The sequence below is a fragment of the Zeugodacus cucurbitae genome, chromosome 4 (genome assembly GCF_028554725.1).
Source record: "Zeugodacus cucurbitae isolate PBARC_wt_2022May chromosome 4, idZeuCucr1.2, whole genome shotgun sequence".
Taxonomy (NCBI): domain Eukaryota; kingdom Metazoa; phylum Arthropoda; class Insecta; order Diptera; family Tephritidae; genus Zeugodacus; species Zeugodacus cucurbitae.
In genome coordinates this window covers 55587141-55612561 of record NC_071669.1, presented here as the reverse complement: position 1 = coordinate 55612561, position 25421 = coordinate 55587141, and the positions used below count along the sequence as shown (strand labels likewise).

The 25421-nt window shown below is 36.3% G+C and overlaps 1 protein-coding gene across 1 annotated transcript; it reads right to left on the bottom strand.

Moving 5' to 3' along the window:
* Nucleotides 1-6431: 6431 nt before the first annotated feature.
* On the bottom strand, nt 6432-14260 carry LOC105220925 (homeobox protein Nkx-6.1). The gene is made up of 3 exons (XM_011197495.3): nt 12959-14260; nt 7683-7926; nt 6432-7527 (listed from the first exon to the last, which is right to left on the bottom strand). The coding sequence occupies exons 1-3, from the start codon at nt 13888-13890 to the stop codon at nt 7150-7152; spliced, it is 1554 nt and encodes a 517-aa protein (XP_011195797.2). The 5' UTR covers nt 13891-14260; the 3' UTR covers nt 6432-7149.
* Between the last annotated feature and the right edge of the window lie 11161 nt (nt 14261-25421).

Genomic DNA, 25421 nt, shown 5'->3' with positions numbered 1-25421 from the left:
CAAACTAATCCGTTTACATTGAACCAGTCGAGGTGGTTGTTGCTATTGTTGTTGTTGCTGTCGTTGGCTGCTGCTGGTGTTAGAAGTCGCAATTGATTCGCATCCGCAGTGCTCTGGGTGTGCAAAGCGTAAAGTGCGCAGCAAAACAGCAGCGGATAATGCTAAGCATCCGCAGGCACCCCGCCATGCCATGCCATGCCACAACCGGAGCGAGTGAGCGTTAACCTCAATTTAATTTGCAACAGATGCGGCAAATAACATTTGTCATCAACAATAATATAATAAAAGTGGTAAGAGGGTGCTGGGTTCGGGTGGAACCGAATATTTTATAACCGAGCGCATCTGATTGAATCGCAGTATGCTCGTTGAGTCTTACTATCCTAAGAAAAAGGTCATAATACCAACCCTGATAGCTGTAAGCTCTAATACGAGAATTGGAAATTCTCTAATATTATAACGCAATCTTCAATATAGACAAGGTCGAAGCCATATCCACTTGTAAGTTGAGAGCTGATAGATAGAAAAACTTAGGCTAATGCGCCAACGCCTGCAGTTGCTCGATCTCCATTATGTGTTTACCAGTGGTTTTTGGTGGCCATAGAAGGCTGAAGCTGGTCATAGGAAATTTAAACTTTTCGAAACCGGAACTCTCGAAGATAGTGAGTGAAGCCAATTGGATTAAATTGAAATAAGCCGGATCTATGGTTGTCTATATCCAGTAAACTTATCGCTAAAACTGAAAAGATGGATGGAAAGCAAACTTATGAATGACATTTCGTTTTTGTATTAATAAAATCAAGGAAAAGAGACCATATTTTATTAAAGTTTCTCAAGTTATTCTTTTAAATTTTTGTTGAATTCTACATACATATTTAGCTGTGGAATCTTGTAGTTTTGAGAAAAACTGACTAGCTGACAGTTCTTGGTTGTCACGATTACGCAGAAATGAATGTAATGGAAAAGTAGACGTGGCATTTATCCTGATTTCGCATTTTTCGGTGCTTTGTTTGAAGAATGAACATTTAGATTCAATAAAGGTTTGGTAAAAAAATATTAGGTTGTCAAATATAGTTGAACTTCCATAACTCGAACTACTCTAACTCGAAGTTCTCCATAATTCGAACTATTGAATTAGCAATAGAAGTCAAAATTCATACAAATTACCCTCTGTAACTCGGAAGTCTCTCTAACTCCAAGTTTTTTTGTGGATTTGATGGTGATTTGAGTTAGACTGTATTTCCCTTCCGCATTTTTGTCTTTTGAATTTCACGGCTCTACAGAGCTCGTATCTGACAATACTATACATCTTTGAAAGGTCTTGACATAACCTACAAAGCGACGCTATGCATGATTAGTTTGGATATTGCGTCCAACAGTTATAGACGTGTAAACAGAAACGTCCAGAATTGGCCAACAGGAAGGGTGTAGTGTTCCATCAGGTCAACGCCAGACCACACACTTCGTTGATGACTTGTCAGAAGCTACGGGAGCTCAGATGGGAGGTTTTATCGCATCCACCATATAGCCCGGACGTAGCGCCAAGTGATTAGCACAAGTTCCTGTTCAAGGCGAACGGCTTTGGTGATGTAAAGTTGAACTCAAAAGAGGCTTGTGAAATGTGACTCTCCGAGTCCTTAGCAAATAAGGAGGGGTGCTTCTACGAGGGGAGTATTGTGAAGTTGCCGTCAAGTTGGGAATAGCTTATCGAACGAAACGGCGCATATTTGAACTAAATCTGATCACTTTTTAACACTTTTTATTGAATAAAGAGCAAAAAAGCGGAATAGCAATAAAAAGTAGTCAGTGCCACGCCTATTATATAATACCTTTAATCAAAAACTTTTGTTTCTAAAATTATTATTTGTCAGTATAAAAACCCATTATCATGATGCCCATTCAAACTTTTTATATATTTTATTTACATGTTTTTTAATTAGGTGGCAACAATATGAAGTCATATCAATATAATATTTTCTCCATAAAAATCATATATTTCGCAGGATATCGTATATTAATGGTTTGGCTCTAATATTTGTTTAATATTTTGTGAATATGGCAACCCTGTTTAAAAAATTTTAGAATTTAAAAAATGAGAAAATATTCAAATTTGTACTTTGTTGAAAATATTGAAGTTTTAATTTATTTTCACAAATACAATGTTCAAAATCGGGTGGCAACTCTATAAAATAAATTATTTCTTGTTTTAATTTAACAAATGTTTTATATAGTAATTGGTTATTATCAAACTGGGAAATAATCGCTACCAAGCTCTTAATATACCCTTTTGAACATTTGATGCTCGGGTATAAAAACCAACACATCTCTATTGGTACTATTGTTTGTATGTAAGCATTCACCAAAAAACACCGTATGCCAACGTATTCGCCGAGCGCATTGTATCAGCAAGCAAACTATTCAATGCAATTGTTATAATTTGTTCAATTTAATTTGATTCATATGGAACGCCCCGCAACAACCCTTCTGACGCGTCGACATATTTCCGCGCCGCTTTGGGCTAATTGTGGAAAATTACCTGGCAAAACGGTGCTTTGATTTTAAACATTAGAGCGCAAACGCTGAAATCAATCATCATTATAACTGTTTAACTGTCATCATGCGTTTGAATGACAATCACTCTCATATTTACTAGTGTTGTTGTTGTTGTGGTCGCACCTCAGTGCCGTGTAAATAGAGTATACATAGATAAAGCAAAGCAGAAAATTTGTGGCATGCAACAAATGTGTAGCAAGCATACTCGAATAAAAGACACTTCAGCGATGATAACAATTTCGAAATTTGAGGTTATGTTAGTTCATATACATACATATATATGTGTGTGTTTGTAAGGATATTCCCGAATGTGTCTGTGTGTGTCTGTGCGTGATTGAATTGTTCCTTAATGAAATTGCCCATCATTGTCATTTATCTACAAATACTCACACAATCATAGCAACTTAACCATCATCAACTATAACTACAACAACAACACCAGCAACATACTTCTAAACACCACACTGCGCTCTTTGCTTATTCAACGCAAGATGCCACCAGCGAAAATATTTTCTTTGCGTGCTGTTGCGCACATTTTCCGCCTGTGTTTATTGTTGTTCCATATTCCCTGTTCCTTTGTGTTCATTGCGCAGCTAAACGTTGTTCGAGTGTCACTCGAGGTTATTGCATGAATTACGTGCTAAAGTGCCCATATATGACTGGTGACAACAATGACAATAATTCGGATGCAACTCGTCAGTATGATGATGATGGCAATGATGTTGAGTTTGATGATGACTGTGATGTATTCGACATTTATGTGATTTGATTAGGATGAATAGTTTTTGTATGCTCATTATGTGCTTGGATTTCAGTTTGGTTTTTCTAATAGGAATTTATTTAATATATAGTGAACTACTGCATCAAAAAAGTGTATCCTAGAATTGGGATGGAACCGATAATTACACAGCCACACAAAACAAAATTTTTGTAATAACCTGGGAGTCTTACTATGTGTTCAATATGTTTTTGTGGTCGCTGAATTCGAATCCGATCCATTCATTTAATCCACTTATCCCCATCAGATCAAGATTTTGAGATATCCCCAGTATACCAATATGACGGACAGTGATTTTTAAAATTCACCGGATTCGCTTGAAACTCCCTACTCGGGAGGTTTTCGGGATGATCTGATCTGATCTGATCTGATCTGATGGGGTTAAATGGACATCAGATTCGGATTCAACGACCCTAAAAATATATAGCACACATAGTAAGACCCCCAGGTCATAACAAAAATTATTTTTGTGTGGCTTGTTATCAATATTCTTCAATTTATTTTGTGAGCCATCAAGTATTTATATGGAATTCTAAAAATCATAAAATAGTCGTTGCTTTTTCTTCTTGACTGGCGTAGGCACCGTTTACGTGGTTATAGCCGAGACCACAGCGCGCCAATCGTGGTTATGCCAAGTGAAGCCAGGTCCCTCTCCACCTGGTCCTTCCAACGGAGTGGAGGCCTTCCCCTTCCTCGGCTTCCTCCGGCGGGTACTGCATCGAACACTTTCAGAGCTGGAGTGTTTTCGTCCATTCAGACAACATGACCTAGCCAGCGTAGCCGCTATGTTTTTATTCGCTAAACAATGTCAATGTCGTCGTATAACTCGTACAGCTCATCATTCCATCGTCTGCAGTATTCGCCGTTGCCAATGTTCAGAGGACCATAAATCTTCCGCAAAACCTTTCTTTCGAAAACTCCCAGTGTCGCCTCATCGCGTGTTGACATCGTCCTCGCTTCTGCACCATAAAGTAGGACGGAAATGATGAGGGACTTGTAGAGTTTGATTTTGTTTCCTCGAGAGTGGACTTTACTGCTATTGAGGGCCTACTCAGTCCAAAGTAGCACCTGTTGTCAAGAGTGATTCTGCGCTGGATTTTGAGGCTGACATTGTTGGTGTTGTTGATACTGGTTTACAAGTATACAAAATTATCTACAACTTCAAAGTTATGAGTGACGTGGGAGCCAAGACGCGAATGCGCTGACTGTTTGTTTGACGACAGGTGATATTTCGTCTTGGCCTCATCATCCAGTCTGGAAAAAGCAGAACTAACGGCGCGGGTGTTGTTTCCAATTATATCGATATCATCGGTGTACGCCAGTAGCTGTACACTCTTATAGAAGATTGTACCTTCTCTGTTTAGTTCTGCAGCTCGTGTTATTTTCTCCAGCATCAGGTTAAAGAAATCACACGAGAGTGTCTTTTAGGAATATATTAACCACAAACATTACCATGTTTGGAAGAGTTTAAGAAACCAATTTTTTAAGAAGGTTTACGAACTACATATAAAATATATACGAGTATCAAATGTTTAAAATGGATGGATCTTCTTCGAGCTCGAAAATTCATACTATCTATGTAAATATATGTCAAAAATATACGTGGTCAGCTACTAGACTATGATTATTTGACTCGTGATCCCCAAATTGTTTCCATATTCGCCAAATTTTCTTGATCCCCCTATGTAATTCATGAGTGATCCGTACAAATTTCAAAATCTCACTCGGTTCTATAACTTGCTAGCACTTGAACTATTTTTGTTTGCTTGATTAGAAGAAGTTAAATTCCTATAAGCTTAAGTGTAATATCTTAAAAATATTCTCTGAAAATTTGAAGTTAATGCGATAATTATTTTTCGAGTTATTCGACAAATAACAAAGAGCGTTTGGGCACTCCTAAACGCTGGTGGGAAACCCATAATGCGTTTTTCTCAAACTAGTTTTTTTTAACTGATGACAAATGTAACTCGAAAACCGCTCAGTAGATTTGAATGAAATTTATACAGCTTTTAGTTTTTTGTATTTGTTTTTCAAAAATTTCAATTTTTTAAGACCAATCAACTTTTAATTTCTTACCGAAAATCGAGAAAAAAATTTTCTTAGACCGCCATTTTGTTTATTTTTGAAAAAGAAAAAAAACAAAAAAGATTCGATCAGGCCCAGGATTATCTGTTTATAAACCTAATTTTTCTGATCCGATTGATTTTAGATGAATCTCCAAGTACTTATGATTGTCTACAGAAGGACTTTTTTTGGATTTGGGTCAACACAGACAGCTATAACTTTGGAAATTATGAATTTTTTTTCAAATTTTCGTGACTTCAAGTTAAAAGATTGTGTAATAAATATACTTTTGTAAAATAACATGATTTAAGAGTAAAAAAACTGAAAATTCTAATTTGTGTCTCTGACTAACCCTAACCCCTTAAGAAAATAAGTCTTGAGGAAGCTTTTATAATATATAATCATACTGGTATTGTATCAATATTATATTTAGTCGGCTACTAGACTGATATTATTTGACTAGAGATCCCCGATAGGTTTCTATATCCTCCATGGAAAGTTTATTGATTGCCTCTTTACCAAATCATCAGCAAGATTCAAAAATTTCGTCAGATCTATAACTAAACAATTCTGAAATCACTATCGCTTGCTTGGTTAGGAGAAGTAAGATTTCAATTAATTTCGTTTGCTCGATCACTTGGTCAATCCAGTTAATCTGCACTCCGTACAGGAACTCGTTACGATTCTCGTTTTTGTTGCAGAATCAAGTTTTCTTCAAATAATTTTTGAAGTTCTTGTTTTTATAGCAATCTGTGGCTGGATTTCATGCCGAATTCATTCCGATTATGTGTACCCTACGTGTAAGTGGCTGATATTAAACTTATTCTTTAACGCTGTCACCCACATTACATAGTTAGAAACTATTTATTTTCTTTTTAACACTCTTGAGATAGAACGTTTTCAATTCACCCAAATCAAGATTAAAAAAATCCAAAAACTTCATTGAACATTTTTTGTTGTTATATTTCAATTTGTTTTATAGTAAAATTCTCTACAATTACATAATTACAATTACAATTACAATTACAATTACAATACCATATACACTTAGCTATTTACAATTCTATTTCACTTCGTTCACATCCTACAATAAATACTATAATTTGTCGTATCACACAATGCAATTTGTTGTTAACGAAAGTCAGAGAAGTGTCCACTTCGTGCTTCCGTCCAAAACAAAAACCAGCACACACACACACAAACGCTTCGACTTTGAGATACTCCTGCTCCGCTTTATACCAAAAATGTTGAATTGTGAGCATAATCACACAGGCGTCCTTACTGCTCTTCGCTCACATACACACATACACACGCTCGTGTATTTCACTCAGGAACGCATCTCGGCGCAATCGGACTAATTACAAAGCAAACAAATGCAAGGGCAATGCCAAGCGTCGCTGCACGTCCAACAGAAATGCAATTGATGACGGATGCCAACAACAACAACAGCGGCAGCAGTAATGGCAGCTTACTCGACAAACAAGTATCCGTTATCCTCACAACAACAACACCTGCTGAATTAGCCGATTGCTTGGCTACATTGCACCAAGTTCATTGGCCGACGACGACGCCGCCTGAGTTTGACTAGAATTATAATTACGAGCATCCCGAGTGATGACGGAGTTCATGCTCGAGGGGTGGCGAGTACTGTTGGCAGTGCCGTTGTCGTATGAACCGTTAGCTGGATATTTGGCATAATGAAGCGTCGAGTCCTTGTGTATCCCCCCTTTGGGTGGAACTGTCGCAACGTTTCGCAACTAACTGCTGTTGTTTGCACTCTGTTGTTGTTGTTGCTGTTGTTTGGCACGTTCCTTCGCCTCTTGTTGTGCCTTCTTGGAGCGCTTCCACTTCATACGTCTATTTTGGAACCAGATCTTCACCTGCGTCTCGGAGAGCATCAATCCGCTGGCCACTTCGAAACGCTTCGGGCGGGATAAATATTTGTTTTGCTTGAATTGCTTTTCTAGTTCGAGCAGCTGTTGTGATGTGAATGCGGTGCGCGGGCGTCGCGTCTTCCCCAGTATGGCGTGATGCGGATAGGCGGCCAGTTCGGGTATGCGATGGTGCAGCATGCCGGCACGAGCCAGAAATTCGAATTGAAGGTGTGAAGGCATGAATGCGTGACCCATGGATAGCTGGAGAGAGGGAGAGAAAAGAGTGGGGGTTTGTTAGTTAGTTAATTTGTTTGATGAAGTGATGTGGCAATCATAAATGTTAATTGAAGATAAAATACTTCAATAGACATAAATGCTGAGTAATTTTAGTAAACAAGAGTTTATAGAAAACCTACCGGTATCGGTTTGCCTGTTGGATCCAGTGGACGATGAAACGCCGAACCACCTTGTGCCAACAATTGGTACGGATGTCCGCCGGCATAAAGTGGAAAGTCTTGCGGTCTAATTGGACTATGTGGTGGTATCGGTTTCTTGAATTCATCATGGAAATCCATTGGCATGCCTATATGATGATGTTGATCTTCGCAGCCAGGACTGATGGGCGGACTAGAGCGGTGTGAAGATGTGGGAGATTCAGATCTGGAATAAAAAAAAAACAAAAACAAGTTAATATATTTATAAATACTTAAGGATGTTTACAAAAAATTTTGATGAAAGCGCTTTGGAAGAAAGTATGTCCTAAAAATCATTCAATTAGCTCTCTAATTATATGTTCGTTTTAATGGGGTCATCCCATGCGTCGGTCTGGTTTTAGTGATTTTTTAGAATTTTAATACGAACCCCACGACCGGTAAATAGATAGAGCTTTAAGTATAAATAATATATAAAGTGTTGAACATGAGTTATAGCGTTCTGAACACCTCCGCCTCGAAAAAATGAGTTCGCACTTCCTTCACGATTCCATGATTCAATTAGCGGCGTTTTAATCGGTAAGCTTAAGGAAGGTACTCCGACCATGTGAATTTACCAAAAATTGGACTTTTGGTAGAGATTTAAAACAAATTTAAATTTTTGGGTTTTTTTTTACTTTGGGAATTTTTGATTGATAATAGAGTGTTCTATGTTTACATGTGCTGAGAGCACCCAACAAATTTCAAATCATTCGGTGAAGCCGTTTTGGAGATACATACGTTGGAAAAATGTTCGAAAACACAGTTTTGAGAAGAACGCGTTCAGCGCTTCGGGCAGCTCCTTCTTCTTACTGCTGTATCTTTATCTGCTTTTTTAAATAAGCATATATGAAAAAAAAAATCGATTTTTTTGAGTCCATCATATCGGGTGACCCGCTTACAGAAAAATTAGTGACAATCTCTGATTAAATATCTTACAGCTTGCTTTATAGATTCTGAAGTAGTAGCAAAACTTTTATTTTTGTAATTGTGTCACCGAAGTAGGAGAGTTAAGGTTAACATTTCTTGGAGAATTTTCCTACTGCAAACTCACTGCTCAGACGAGCCCTAATGGAATGTTGTTGTGGTAGTGGCATAAAACATTCCCCAATGCTGCCGATTTGACAGTCCTTGGCCGGATAAAGATCCGAGTCCGTTCCGGTTACGTAGAACCGACTGTTGTGGGAACGGCATCCCAACGCAACCAAACAACCCAACGGAATTGATGGGTCTTATATATTGAACTCCTCGTTAATACTATTTTTTAGTTCCCTTAAACGAAAGATTCATCTTACAGTCGATAACGAAGTAAGGGTTTAGTATACTTCTTCGTCTGGAACCTCAATTCACTCATGTTATTGAAGGAGTAAAATTGTTCCCCAAGAACCAGTTGTTTTCACTGGTCTATAATGTATCCCCTATGTGACCTTCTAATTGTATCTATGGTACAGATCAAAGCCGAAGTATATTGTTTCGGAACAGAAGGGAATCTTTATAATTTACTAGACGTAGGAATCCATAAGGAAGGAGTTTTTATGGTATGCTTAATGTTTAGCTCTATATTAGGAAAATATCCGTGAAAAATGTAATGATTTTTGAGACCTCAAATCTCAGTAACAAAGTTTACTGTGGAGATAAAGCTCTACTCTGTCAGAGATATATTGCAAGCTCGGAAACACATTTTCATTGTACAAAGTTTAACAAAAACAGCACAATTTATACTAAGAGTAGTATTTATTTCTATAATAATCGCCAATTGCTGTCCAGCTTCGTCACACCAATTATCTAAGCTCTAATGTAAACAAGTGATTTCTCACGCTAACTTGCGGAAGCATTTTCCTCTTTCAATCATCTCTTATGAATAGTGTGTTGTGCGACCTCGATCCGCTTAAAATGATTGACATTAAATATAAATTAAATAAATGCACTACAATTTGACGAGAAAATATGAAAAATCAAAGCAAAGAGGATCCTATTTTCTTGTTATGGATGCTTATTAGGGTGCATTTAAATGTGTCCGATCAAGGACAAAATCTATTAGTGACATTTGTGTGATTCTCTTTATCGTTCTAGCAAAATCATAACTTGTCCTTGAACGAGCAACTGAATCTGATTTATTTATAATTGTTAATTTCTTGTTTAGAACCACCCTAATGTATATTAAAACTTAAAAAAGCTTTAGAAAAAAAAACATTCAAAATAATTTTACGTAAACACAACCTTAATAACAACGTCTGTCACCGCACTGACTTTATATTTATATCATTTACCTTATATAATACTTGATTTATATACAGCTAAAAATTAGTTTGTTTATTTGAAAGCTTATTGCCAGTTAAATAACAAGCTTTTGTCAACTATCTAATAGTGATGTTAAAGCAATTTTCAATTGCTGCATTAGTTTTGTAAATATTTTTTTCAGCCGCCGTGTTGAGACACTGGGCACTTGAGTGTTATGTCAGTTGTATGCGAGCCATTAACCCACTTGGCACTTAATAGCCGATATCAAGTTGAAATGCTGGTAATTAGCAATAATAATATTATAAACAATTTTTAATGAAAAAATTTTTGTGGAGTGGCTGAGTGAAGCATCTTATTTTGTAATTCTTATTTATATATTTCCTTATTCAATAGTTGTGGAAAACATGCTCTCTGCTTATCTATTAATTATTGAGTATGTTTTTTATAACTTTTGCAAAATAAACTTCAATTAAATTACTTAATTTAAACGCTAATGTTGTGTTCTTTAAGTTTCAAATATCTAATCAACAACTGATTTTTCGATTACAAGTAATAAACAATGTAATTGAGCTGCAATAGAAAAACTAAATCTAAATAAGTTCTCAATTTTTAAAACGTGTGTCGATACTTAGTCGATGTAGTTTTTTGTATTAGGTCTACAACTTTGCTTTTGCCGTTTTTCAATAGATGTCTCTAGGGTCAAGCCCTGGTCGTTTAAATCGTTTTATATCGATCTTGGACATTTGGGTCAACATTAACCCAACGAAATATTTCTCAACTGAAAATGTCACTTTTTGAGCCGAATTCTCGACATTTGCGGGAAATTTTGCTTTTCTTTTTTAATTCCAAGAAAAGTGCGGCTGAGACTCATCGACATTTGTATTAAATTTAAATTTGTAAAAAAAAAAACGGTGGAAGCAAAGTTGTAGACCTAATATGAATTAGCATAATTAGTTAAAAATTCAGCGTTTTCTCAAGGCATAGAATTGACAAACTTTAATGTCAACCTATTTATATTAATAGCTATATTTCGGAATAAAAATCACAGCCCAAATGTAAGCCTCTCATAATTCGGAAATTCTCAAAAGAGGCAGAAGAACAGTTTATTTTATCATTATGTTGTTGCTGTACCGATAAAAGCAATTCTCAAACATTTTTAGGGACAGCTGCCGAGTTGACAGTCCTTGTTGGTATATAAGTCCGAATTCGTTCCTGTAAAGTAGACCTAACTGTCGAGTCAATTGAAGTGTATTGTTTTAAAACATAGTTCGGCAGGTGTTTCGGAAATTTTTGAAGCACAGCCGAGAAAGTAAATGTTTAGTTTTTCCAGTTTGAGACTGTTATTAAACGAGAGGAAAAATTCACAAATTTAATTTGAATGAGCAATATATATTTTTATGTGTTTTGGATGGGAGAAATCAGGATGGTAGAGATCAGAGAAACCAGGTTTGTTTTCCCTTAAACGGTCGATATTTATATTACTGATTTATACTTTAAGGATTTCGCAAAGTCCATAAATTTAGTATTCATATCGATGATAGTATTTTAGTTCTCTAACTCTAGAATATATTATTTACGAACAACAAGTTTCGGATAAACTTCCGACGGCTAAAATGTTGAAAATTACCTTTGAAAAGTGTTAAAAAATTTGAGTGAGAAACCAGTAAAGTAAAATTTAAACGTAGGAAGTGTCAAAAGCAGGAAAATCAGAACATCTCTTACTTTTCGGCAAACAAAAAGTTAATCAGTTTTGGCCACATTATTACAGAGGGTCTTATGAAGACAAAAATGTTTCTGTTGAAACAGAAAAACATTTAAAAATTTCATACTGAAAATCGGAAAAATCTGAGCAATGCCTTTTAAATATACTATACATAAGTTTTAGCAAAATTGACATCATTCAACTCGCGGAAGAAAATGATATTGTCGAAAAGTTTATTTATCACCAGAATCGATTTTTTTACATGCTTTGTATACAAGTATTATTAGTAGATAATAATTAAAATTTTATTTATTGGTAAAGAAATATTACGAAAGAATTCTTATATTATCAGATATGATATTTTTTCCGAATATTTGTTGTAATTAGTAAAGTAAAAATAAATACCTACATATATTTAGTATTTTCTTAAATCAAATGTGTTGTTATATATTCTCGACAGTCTGATCTTGTGTTCGTAATCATTTTTCATCAGCCCAAATGTAGGCAAAGTTGGTGTTCTGTTCTTGAATTGTGGATTGTGTGTTCTTATAGTGTTAATTGTGGCCAACAATTAGGCGAATTGTCCAATTATAACCTAATAACATTTTAAATAACAACCAAATTTAATGCCAATATTATTTATTCTCCAAGTGTCTATAGACTTGGCAAGTTTCGAATAAATTTTTTGTATTATGGTAATCCAAATTGTATCAAAATAGATTCATATATCTACGAACATAGGTGGTTCAAATAAAATGCGAAAGACAAAAAAGTGTTCGATATTAAATATACTGTATTCGACGCTTAATTTCGGAACCCCTTAGAAACATCAACAACTAACAATTTATCTTTAATCTAAAATTTTACCTCAACTTTAGTCGGAAGATTTTCGAAAAACCGCGCAAACTAGTGAATATAAAGCGGATTAGAAGTCAAAAATCTCTGTTTATTTGTAGTAGGGTCAGGGCGCTTTGTCGAATCTTAATACTTAATCAAGTTTGTGATCCTGACTTTGACCTGACAGATGACTGTCTCGCATATCCTAAATCACAACCTAACCTAATCTAACCTATTCTGAATATTTTGAGGAACCCAACAGAGAAAATATGATCCTATCAAGCAGTATATCGAAATGATCAAGATCATGAAAGTAAAAGCAAATGACACTTCATAGCATTCACCTGACTTTCCTACCGATCAAACATGAATACTCTTATATCAAAAAAATGTTTGCAAAATTAAAATCAAAAACTGTCAATAAAGCGATCTTCGCACTCACCTCGACATGCCATCGGGACTGGGCGTGCCATATTCGCGCGAATCACGTATGCGCTGCAGCGCCTCCTGTTCGCTTATGCCGGCGGCAAAAGCTTGATTCAGCTCCGCATTATCGCGCGCATAATGAAAGGCCGCCAAACGATCCTCCGTCAGCGGTTTCACAGCAGTGCTACTCTCCACCGCCTCATCACTGCTCTGCGTCTTCGCCAGAAGTGCATCAATGCAGAATGATTTCTTCGGCTGACTCTGTGTTGTGGTCGCCGTTGTAACGGGTGGCGAAGCGGAAGCATTTTGTTGCGCCAACATCAGATTGCTCAAAGGCAAACGCGGCATGGGCGGATAACAGCCGTTCACCAAAGCCGCATGACCGACGGGCAACGCACCGGGCGCGAATGCATCGTAGAGACGTGGTGTTGCAAGCGCGGGTTGTGGCGCTGGCGGTGCGGCTTGTGCCGTGACCAAAGCGGGGAAGATGCGTTGATCGCGCAATCCGTTCGCCGCCGTTGTGGCTGTCATGGGCGGCAAGTGTGGCAACGCGGGCATTGGTGCAACAATTAGTGGCAAGCCAGTGTTGCTGCTGTTGGGCGGCAGGTGTAAGACGGCATGAGCGGCGCTTTCCGGTTGTGGGCTGCTGTTGGTGGCGGCGTAACCGTTAGGTGGCGAATTTGTAGCGGAGCGTGGCGAATGTGATGATGAGTGTGTGGGACTGGAATGTGCGGGCGAACGTGGTGATAGCGTGGAGCTGGTGTTGTTGTCATTTTGGTAATCACTGCGTTGTGGCGAGGCGATTTGTTGCTGTTGTTGTTGTTGTTGCTGCTGTTGGGCGGCGGCAATGTGATTGAGGAAGTGTGAGATTTGCTGTTGTTGCTGCTGCTGTTGTTGTTGATGTTGCGCCTGCAACGTCGGCGGTTGCGAGACTTGGGCGCTGGACATTTTTTGTTTTATTCTTTATTTTTCAAAAAAAATTTCACTTTTAAATAATTTTATTTTTTTTTAATTCACAATCACTTCGAAATTATTCTGCACTTGCTTTAGCGTTTCTTCTTTCTTTCTATATGCTAACTGTTATATAACAATCAACTAAGTAATTGACTAATTAAGCTATTACTTAGATTTTTCTATTCGTAATTCTTTTTATTTATTTTTTTTTAATACAGTTTATGTTCAAAGTACGTTTATCGGCGTGCTTAAAGACATTTTCAGCGTTTAACCGTGGCGAGCGTACAATACGAACTGTGCGACAGCGTGCCTCGCTGGCGAGTCATATACCTCGTTGTGATAATTGAACGTAATCGAATTCGGCTGCTCACTGTGTAAGCAACCGCGTTTGAGCCAACGCGCCAGCGACCCTTCAACCACAGCAACGCGGTAGTACGCTCTCTTCTTGCACTCACGCGCGCTCACTTGGCTCTCCGCCAATAACACACACACACGTACGCACTTCTATCAGCGAGCACTTGCTGTGTCTAGCGCTTAACAGTATTTCCGATTGCCTTTTCAAAGATGGAGACTTACGGCAGCAGCCATCTCACTCTGCACACATTATGGCGCGTGAGCGAGAGCTGCCTGTCACGGGGCGTGTTCGCTGCGGCGCTTAAAATGTCGTCTAGCATGCCAGTGGCTTATTGTGTGGGCGTGGCTGTGCGGCATGGCACTGGCGCTACGCTGCTGCCCGCAACGCCATGGCTTAGCATCTGCCATGTGACAATGCCGTAAGTGGCAAGGGTTTGTGCGGCGCTTTCGTTTTTTGGCTCTCTTTTGTCGATTTTTTTGGTGTAACGCATTGCAAATTGTCGAAATTGTTGGAAAAACGAGGGATAATTACCATCATTATGGAGTGTAGCCACAATTGGTGAGGCCAGCGCTGTGTGTTGTGAGTTTTGGTGCAGGCAAGCTTTGAGGCGACAGCGCGCTGGCGTTCAGCTAGTGTGCGCTTTACGGCTGTCATTAGGCTCCTCGTCGTCATCATTAGTTCGAGTGCCACTTCCTCGACAATTTTCCAACAGTCGTCAAGTACAGCGGGGCTGTGGCTGTGGATTCATTAGAAATCATTGTATTTATAGTGCAACAAATTCCTGCTAATTACCAAAGCTAACTCGGGCATGAAATATGTCTTTAACTGTTGCAACTGCTATATTTGATATTGGGGAGGTGTAAGGAAGGGATAATTTTGGGTGAGTGGAAATATAGATTATTTGTAGTAATTTCGGAAAATAATTGGTAGTCAGACATACAATCTGCAGGCCATGAATGAGTTAACAACTTTCCGAAGGAAAAGTATAGATAGTTCTAGCTCTATATTAGGGACTGCGGCTGAATGGTTTAACAGATTCGCCAACGGATGAGATTTTAAAACTTCGAAATTTCAATAAAATATTTTCGAATAATTGTTATAAGATCTTATATTAAGTCAATGGAATAGATCGATAACATTCGGTCAATCCATACCGAAATATTTTATCTGATTCACTTGTTTATAATGCTTTGTTTGTACATAGGTACATATATCCAAAATCATATCCATATTGTTCCTAAACGCCGAAATTTTAAGAATTTCCTCGAGAAGTGTTATTTTACCTAACTGAGCCCAGTAAGTTACCCATTACAGACAATCAGTGTGATAGAGATGGTCTTTGAAAATCTGTCTATATTTACTTCTTCTAAAAATATAATAATAAAATCTAGAAGACTTCAGTTGAAACAAATAGTGGCACATCCTTCATGCAGACTCACTCTTTAGACGCGTCTTTATACTCAAACTACTGCATATTTCTGTAATGGAATGGAAAATGGATACCAAAATCTGTGGCAGGAGGTTTCATTATCTTCGAATTTCTCCCTGCGCTCGGTGTAAAGTAGATTAGAAACTTATCTACCCTCAAACCGCATACTTTTTTCGTGTCTCCTGCATATGATCTCACGAAGAATTGGTTGTAAAATAAAATTTTAACTTTCATTTCATAAATACTTAAAGTCCTTAATCGATTTGATTTTGGCATTTTCAAATCTTAAATAGTATAACCTCACAAATATTATAGAAATTCTGAAATTTCAAAAATTTAATGAAACAGAAAAAAATGGTTAAAATTTGTCAAATATCAGAAGAGAAAGGTCTCACATTTTTTTTTAATAAATTACACAAAATATTAAAAATCAGATGGCAACTCCCAAAAAAATACTTTTGTAACAGTTAATCTATCATAAACTGTAGTTGATTTCCCAAGTAGACTTCTGTCACTACACACATCCAGTGACATAGTAGCATAATGAGGCATTTACTTTTCGCTTAGCAGCATAATAAAAGCAAGTGAATCGGAAACAAATCGTTACAAATCGATAAAGCCAATCAATAAAAATGTCTGTGAGGATTTAATGTACGATTAAGTGAAATTAAATTTGTATTTGTGCGCACTTAAAATTGTTTTACTCATTTCACAACGATTACGAGCATATGTGAGTGTATATTCATATATGTATGTATGTATGAATGTAGATGGAAGATGAGGTAATTTAATAAATTGCTTGGTAGGTAGGGTTCAAGTGGAGGGGTAAATGTGTTGTAGAGCTTGTAGTTGTTGGTGGAGCTTCCTTAAGTATATATTTTTTCTATAGATGTATGTATGTATATAAAAATAAATAAGAGTGGTATTAGCAACTATTTTGACGCTGCTGCATGCTCTTTAAACTAGCTACATATTATTTTTATTTTAACAATTCTCCCATGGAAAAAGAAAATCAATTCTAAATGCTTTGTAAATCTATACTACTATTATAAAGAGGAGCGGGTTGAAAAACAAAATATCAGAAATATACAAGCTCGCCTTCAAAATCAGAGAGAAAGACAACGGACACAGTTCGAATATTCCTCATTTTCCTTTTTTTCCTGTATGGGAGAGTGTGTATAAGTGTGTAAAACCTTATAACTTTTGAATTGTTTCTTTGAACCCCTGTGAAGCCGGAGTGGTTTGCTAGTACTATATATTATTGACAAAAATATGAAGTTCTTATGGTATCGTCTCAAATCCAAATAGGCTAATCATTTCTGGAATAAAATACAGTTGAACTTCCCCAACTTGAATCACCATAATCCACAAAAAACTTCGAATTAGAGAAGTTTAACTATATAACCAATTTTCTCTTTTTGTGTAGAAAACTACTTTAAGAAATCATGGGTCTTTCCATACGTGTATATATTTATAAGATTGCTGAATAAAGTCTGCTTAATTCCTTCTATCAATGATTAAACTTTATAACAGCACGAGCTACAGGGTTGATTGTGGTACGGTCTTCCAGATTATTTATAAATATGGCTTCGAAACCCATTTGATATAACTTTATTTTATGTCAGTTTAGTATAAATTTACTTAAAATTTGCGCTTACATTTCTTTAGAAAAATATGTTTATTGCTCACATTGTTGGAATTATCTTTTGGGTTCCACAAAATCTCAGACACTGAACGTTTTCTTCCTTATAACTACGACTTATCTAGGCTTCACTCTTTCACTTGGGTAATGGCACAAAAAAATTCCTAAAACTCTTTTTGGAAACGGTTAACCAGATCCTTAAATATATAGGTCTAAATATTATTCGAAAGATCCTTAAATTCTCTTAGACAGCTGAGATAGGAACCACATTGGATTAGCTTAAGATGATGCTAGGAAACACTTGAAATTGTATCAACGAAGCTCATTGAACCCATAACAAACTTATAAAAATGGTTAGACTGTTCATTGTAGGATTATAGGAACAACTGACTATGGTTACTTTGGGGTTGAAAGACCTTAATGAAATAAATAAATCGTTTTGTGACAGCGAGACTAAAGTGTTTTCTTATAATAATTTCAATAAAATAATGTTCTGCTGCTTCTGCGACACTTCACTGGGTAGATTTTTAAAAATGAGTTTTGGATATTATAGCATGGAATAGTATTGAGTAAGATTCTCTAAAGATCTTTATTTTCCAAGCTGATCAACCTTGTTTTGATAAGCTGTAATCACAAAGAAGGTCCTATGGGTCACTAATTACATATTTGTTAAGCTCCCACAAAATCTAACTTGTGATTTCTGTTAGATTACATAGGTAACTCATAAATATTCTCTAGAACACCTCTGCAGTCAAAATTTCTATATGCACTTAAAATACATATTTACACATATTTGTTTTTATTCCAGCTTAAATGCATTTAAAGTATACACGAAAAGATGAATTTAATATTTGACTGCATTCAACCGTTATTCGAACGTGCTGAAGTGTGTTTTATTTAGAAGTTCTAATTTCCTCCGCTTTGTTTGTATATTTATCTTAGATTTTTCGCCTCACACACACACACACACACACACTAGTTGTGTCCAGCCAAAATTCATTTTTATTAAATCATCGTAGACAAAATAAGAACTCACCATACACACACTAATACACAGGGAGAGAAACAGTTAGTTGCATGCATTTTATATAATGCGAGTATTTATTTATTCATTCACGTGCATTTAACCAACATTTACCGAGCGATAGACGATGTTAAGTACTGAGCGATGTGTTTGCTGTTGGTCCAGTGCTCGCGTTTTCCACTCTCCCGCATCCCCCTCATGTGTGGCGTGTTGCTCCAGCTTTCGTCGGCGCTGCCTGATTACGTTTACTTAGTGATTCTGTTTTTCTCTTGTTTTGTCTTCTAGTTATGTTGTTGTCATGTTGTGCAACAGCAAACAATCTAAACACAATGCCGTTTGGTCCATTTCAGATGTGTGCGTGTATATACTCTTATGTAAGTAAATATGTTTACATATGTACATAAATGGTCCAAAATTTTCCAAAAAAACAAAAACAATACCAAAGCTTAGACACCCAGCGTTGTACCTTGATTCGCCTGATCTTCCCAAATGGATACGTAAACACACAATTAAGTTGTTGGATTTGGTTGGAAGCACTCCGAAATGCTCGCAGACCACGTACGAAAGCTGGATGACAGCTTGAAAATGTCTACATTTAACATTAATTTCGATATTAAGGATTTATTTCGTCTACTTGTTGCTATCAAAAGAATTTAGTAATAAATTATTGAGAACTTTTCTGAGAAAATGGAATTTTCATTACATCACTGTTATAAACTGAGCACTTCATCAATCAGAAACTATTTAAAACACATTACCGTTAGCTACGCGTAGTAAAGAGCCGTCCCATGACAGTCGGGTCTACATAACCGGAATGAACTCCGATTTTATTCCGCAAAAAATTGTCGGAAATATTCATCAAAATTATTTCAAGAATGTTTTCTGACGCTATAACAACAACAGCAAGGAGGATAAACCCAGTCACTATTCTCCAAAAGCACTTTATTCGAGAAAATAGAGCTAGATTGACAACACTACTTAGTTGACCTACATATGTATCTTCGAAACGAGAGAGATAGAGATGTTCTGTAGGGATGAAGGTCCTAGAATCTCCGACATAAACTTGATTCCTCAACGTACTTAAAAGTTTAAAGTCCTAGTAAGGATACTGGTGTTATTTGGGATTCTAAAATTCACTTCTTCATAATGAATTTCATAGTCGACTGAATGCTAAGACACTTTGATAAATTAGGTTCTCTTCGAATAATCTCACCTGAGGGGAGATATCGCATCAATGTTTTATCCAAATATAAATTAATTAATTGAGAGGCACAGCTCCATTCACAAAACTCAACATCGATGAGATCTTGATTGATGATCAAGACTATTACTTGTTTATTGTGTATCTTCGGATCTTCAGAAGTCTGGAGGTATACTTATCAAACATCCGTTGTCGAGATGTCCGGTAGATTTTATTTATCAATTTGAAGTGTTGATCTACAAGATAGACCGTTAAGGGGCAAGCTACCGTTAAGATCAATTAATCGTGTCTCGAGCTAGTCTACTCGGACATCGACCCGTACCTGTATGACTGGAGATTATTCTGGCCTAAGGTGGATCGCAGGAGATCCACTGAGCTATTTGCTCTTTATAAAGTTCAGTTGACCGTAATGATTGGAGCCCGATGGGGGTACATGCTGACATGAGACACTTTCTCCTTCGTTGTTCAGCTTGCGCTAGACTGCGGCGGAAATATCTTGGCAGGACAAACTTCAAAGAACCAGCTAAATTGTCCCGATTACAAATTAGTTACCTGTACAAAGCGTCAATGTCTTGTTGAGTGTCTTGGGCATCCATTTTGAGGACTTTGCGGCATAACAGAGAATGTTAGCTGTCCATGTGGGATTCTACCTAACCTATTCTATTCAAAAGTACGGACTAAGTGACCTACGCAGTTTAAGGAACCAGAACACCCCAAATACTCTAACACCTCTCCTCTTTTATTCTAGTTTCACTTCATGCATTGTTTGGTCGAAATCTAACTGTTTATCTAATATTTATCTAAGTAATAATCCCTGTTCCTGCTGAAATTGCTTTCGCTCTAGTCATTGTGTTGTTTGCAACGCTGCCGGCTGTTATCCTGTCATCTTCGCTCGGCCGACAAGTGTGAGTTATTATTGTTCACTTAGCGAGAGAATTAGCACGCTAATAAATACCCAACACCCCTCCCCTGCACTCACACACCGCATCGTACGCTGGCTCAGGGGTTTAAGCGCAAATTGACAAAAGGGGCGTAAAATTATTTGTGTCGTTGCGCATTCGGCAATCACGTAGTTTGGCTTTATTTACATTTAACCGCATCCCTGCATGTAACGGTTTGTATGTATATATGTACATTTCTGTATGAGTAGTTGCAGGCGCTTTTATGCCTTTTGTTAATATTCTTCCTGCAGCATTTCCAGTTAGAGGGATGATGCTTGTTGGTTGTGTGTTGCATTGTTTCTCTTGTTGTTGCTAGTGTTTGTATATGAATTGTTTGTATTCTATTTTACTAATGAAAATTAATATAAATTACTCGAACATATGTGGAAATTTATTGGTTTCGCTTTTATCGTTGAAATTTGGTGATTTTGGAATGATTTTATGGTTCACCGAAGTCCTAATTTTTCATTTCGAAATTTTTTACTTGGAATTATTTTTGATTATTTTGTGTCTAATTTCCTCACATTTCATCTTACAAATAGTTGCTGGATTCGAACAACCAAGGCCCAGCAATGTTACAAACACACTGTTCGGCGAGTCCTAACGTATCCATAAATCTTCTACTGTTCTATACTGAGATCCCCAGACAATCTATTTAATCATGAGTCATGATTCTATGAATACTATTAGGTTTACAACTTTGCTTCCGCCGTTTTTTTGAAAATTTAAGGCGTTTTTGTATAAAAACGGTTACAAAAATGTTATTCAAAATATTGGACGTCGCTAGCTACTACCTTTGACCATCTTTCTGGCAGCATGCGTATTCCGTGCAAATGTCGAGAATTCGGCTCAAAAAGATACATTTTTTCAAATGAGAATAAGTTTGGTATGCAAACAGATCTCTGCAAATATTTTGTTGGATTAATGTTGACACAAATGTCCAAGATCGAAATAAAAAAATTTAATTGATTTAATCGACCAGTGCTTGACTCTAAAGACATCTATTGGAACACGGCGGAAGCAAAGTTGTCGACCTAATACTTAAAATTGTATCTTGTGTACTCTTTCGACGCCGAATAGGCTACGAAGAGTCCCATCGTGATCCACGCGTTTAGATTAAATATTTTATCCGATGCTAGCTGCAGAAATCGCTTGGAAGAAGACTAGTTGAAATCATCACAACACTTTCTTCTGACGTGCCCCGGCTTCACGAGATCTAGTTTGAAATTTCTTGAAGTTTTGAATTCCCTAGCGAACTAACGGATATAGAAGTAATAAACCTATTCGGATTTGGAGTTGGTTCAAGACGCTTCATAGAATCTTAATATGTAATTAAGGATTTTGCTATTCTGGCTTCGCAAAGAACTGTCTCTTATAGTCTAAGTGTGTTCCCTTTTTATGGAGAGCAGCCTTAGATCCTAACTTAACCTAGTCCAACCTAAGGTCTAAAGACCAAAAGGCCACCAATTAACTTATTAACCACCTATTATCAATTATCAATGAACTTTTTCATCTGATCCTTCGAAACTGTGCGGGGAGCAACACGGAGAATCATTTATTATCAATGCTCGCTCCAATAACCTCTACTGAGGAATAAACAGGCCACAAATATGTTCGACTTTTTAAACGAAGGTCATATTAAATAGAACTGAGCTCAGTTTTGTTGAAGTTTTTTTGACTACGTGACTATCAGTTTACTGGATGACGCCATTAAAAATAAACTTCTTCAGATTTTTTCTTTTTTCGACGCTAGAACTTGCAATATTTTTTATCAACTCAACCACCCCTCTTCTTGAATTGCTTTGATTATCCATTAATAGATTAGTTTTCGTGAATGAATGTGGAATTATCAGTAATTTTGATTTCTAACTTTCTAACAATGAGCATGAGAGTATATACGAGTATGTGTCTAATCTAGTACGACGCTATTCTTTGTGGTCAATAACGACGCGTCTAAAAAACGACAGTCATTCAGTTCAACTGGTTGAAGAGAGGGTTAATTTCCGTTCCCTTCTTAACTTGGATCCCATAAATTTTGGGACTTGGTATTCCCTAATTTTTAATACCACTTGAACCCAGAAATCAGTATTATAAAGCTGTCCTGATTGTTATTATTGTTATTATTTTAACATTATTGATGACTTCTTAATCGCTCTCTATCGTTCCTAGCTTATCAGACAATCAAATGGAATCAAATGGAGAGAATCTTTCACCTTCATAAACGAGTTTTATTTATTAATTGGAAAGTACACACCTCCTAATCGGTTCAGAGGTGATAACTTTACTATAGTTTTGGTCACAAATATTTATTAAGTTTCATTGCAACGAAATCAGTTACTGATAATAAAAAGAATGCTCTTGAGCGAAAAAAAAATAAAACAAAAAATAAAGATTTTTTCAATTAGACACGTGGGGTAAGTGTAATAAAATGCATCGAGCGGAAACTGAGAGGTTATATATTATATAGCTATTCTATATAGTATATATATACATATGTGTATATACATAAGTATGCTTGTATACTGGCATTCCTAATCAATTTGGAAAGTATTTCAGTTGTATTTATTTGCGTACAAAGTACTACGCGCTTAAGTGTTTGCTCCCGTCGAAATGAGAAATGCGAAATTAATTTCATTAACTCATATTATTTATTGCATGATGTATTTTTAAGTATTTGCACCATTTGATGGTGATGGCATATCAATGAAATTAGTTTTAAATGATAAACAATTTACGCAGAGGTGTGTACACACATATTAACACCTGTCTATGGTAGGTACACATGGTGCTACTTGTGGCCGAGGCACTTCAAAAACCATTACGAAAATATATTATGATATTTTATTTTTATACCATTTTCAAGTGCATAATGAGACACTATGCACGTACGCAATTCGTACAAACTGGTTAGATTTGGATTTGAATATTTTGGATAATTTGAAATTTTTAGTTTGTTGCTTAAGTCTTTTGTTTTTAATGATTTATATGTATATAAATTTTTACTAATCAAAAAAATCAAAACTGTTTTCTTGTATGTTTCTCGAAAACATATTTTATGACGTCATGCCATTTTTCTGAGGATATACAGTATCCGACAAAATTATGGATACCCTACCACATTTTGTACAATTATTTAATTGGGCAATGGTGAGAGCACATCACGGAAAAATACTGCAGGAGCAAGACCACAATCCAAAACCTGATAAAAAATAAATAGGAAAATAGTGGACTATGGAACGCATCAAGATCAGGCCGCCCAAAAGGCAACCACAGATACCAAAATAGTCATGGAAATGAAGAAAGAACCCACTGTTTCAGCCCAATTTATTCAGAAAACTTTCCGATCAATGTTTCTGAGGGAAAAAGTTAACTGAAAATCTGAGAAGATTGTTATTCCAGCCCCTACACGATTAAAAAGCCTTTCATCCCTACCTTTGTCGTTGTTATTATTTGTCTTTTTCAGATGATCGCGTGTTTTGCAGCAAATAGTTCAAATGAACATACCCATAAGCCCATAGTATTCTTATTGGGCACTGTGTCTTATCTTGCTTTATAGATTTCTATTTTAGTTTATTTTATTTTCATATAAATTTTGAATCGCCTGTAGGCAGGCAACATTGTCCGTAGAGGGAGTACTTGGATAAAGATATACTTTTCGAAATGTCTTGGCTTTAACCCTACCTTGAATACATACTTTAACATTCTGTTGAGAGCGAGAGTTGTCACAAGGACTTCATGGAAACAGTAGAGTTGATCGAGCTTTCTTTTTAGTCTTATCAAAATTATTATTTTTGAAGCATAAAGCATGAAGCATCGGAAGTTAGAATTTTTTTTTTTTTAGAATTGATAAAGTTTAATATGCGTAAGCTCTATGCCAAGTTAAAAAGACGTTTTATGACCTACAACTGTCGGATTTCAGTTAAAAATACACCAGCCTTAAACTGATTCAAAATAAAATGAAAAAAAAATCTAATTTAATTGGGATGGATATTCTGTATATTAAATTATGCGAAGGATCTATTTTACTTGTTTTTGATTATCATTCCCCAACTGCTATGCTAAAGATCCTTAACCAAATGAGTGAAAGTTGTTATACGAGGTATGTTCAAAAAATAACGGGAGTTTTTCTTTTTGAAAAAATATTTGTTCGTTCGTCGACATTAATATTGTCGCCTTCAAAATAGTCCATATTCGGTATTTTGCATTCATGCCAGCGCTTCTTCCAATCGTCGAAACACTTCTCAAGCTCGATTTTTGGGATAGCCTGTGGCTCTTTCAGCCATTTCTCCTATGGCCCTTTAAAGTTCTCATTATTTTTGGAAATAGAAAAAGGTCACACGGAGCCATGATTTGCGAATATGGAGACTGTGGCATCATTACAGTGTTTTAGGCAAAGAATTAATGAACAAGCAACGAAGTGTGGGCTTTTAACAAATGAAAATCGTCAAGCTCATATAAACACGTCTAACTTTAGCGGCTGCTACAGACAAAGTTCATTGCTTACACGGAAATTGTATATTTCTTCAGAATTCCCGTTATTTTTTGAACACACCTTGTAAAGTCAAGCGAAGGAACTGAAATGAATCAAAATGTCATGACTTTTCCAATTGAAATTGTTGAACTATTCCTGCTAATGAGCCGGGTCACATCCATTTTCAACATTTTGTGACCGATTGAGTTAAATTTGCATTAAGCATTGAGTTATTAAGTGCTAACTAACTGAGTTCAGAATTATTCCACTTTAAAAATTTTTTATTACGATCTCGATTATTTATTCAACAATTGTTCGTTGTAATAAACTATGCAACATACTGAGATAATATAAAATCAGTTATGAAATGAGAAAAAATTATCCATCGAATATTAAAACATATTAGACCCATAAAATTTAAGCACAGTGTATTAAACGCCAATTGTTTTTTTTTTTTGCGAT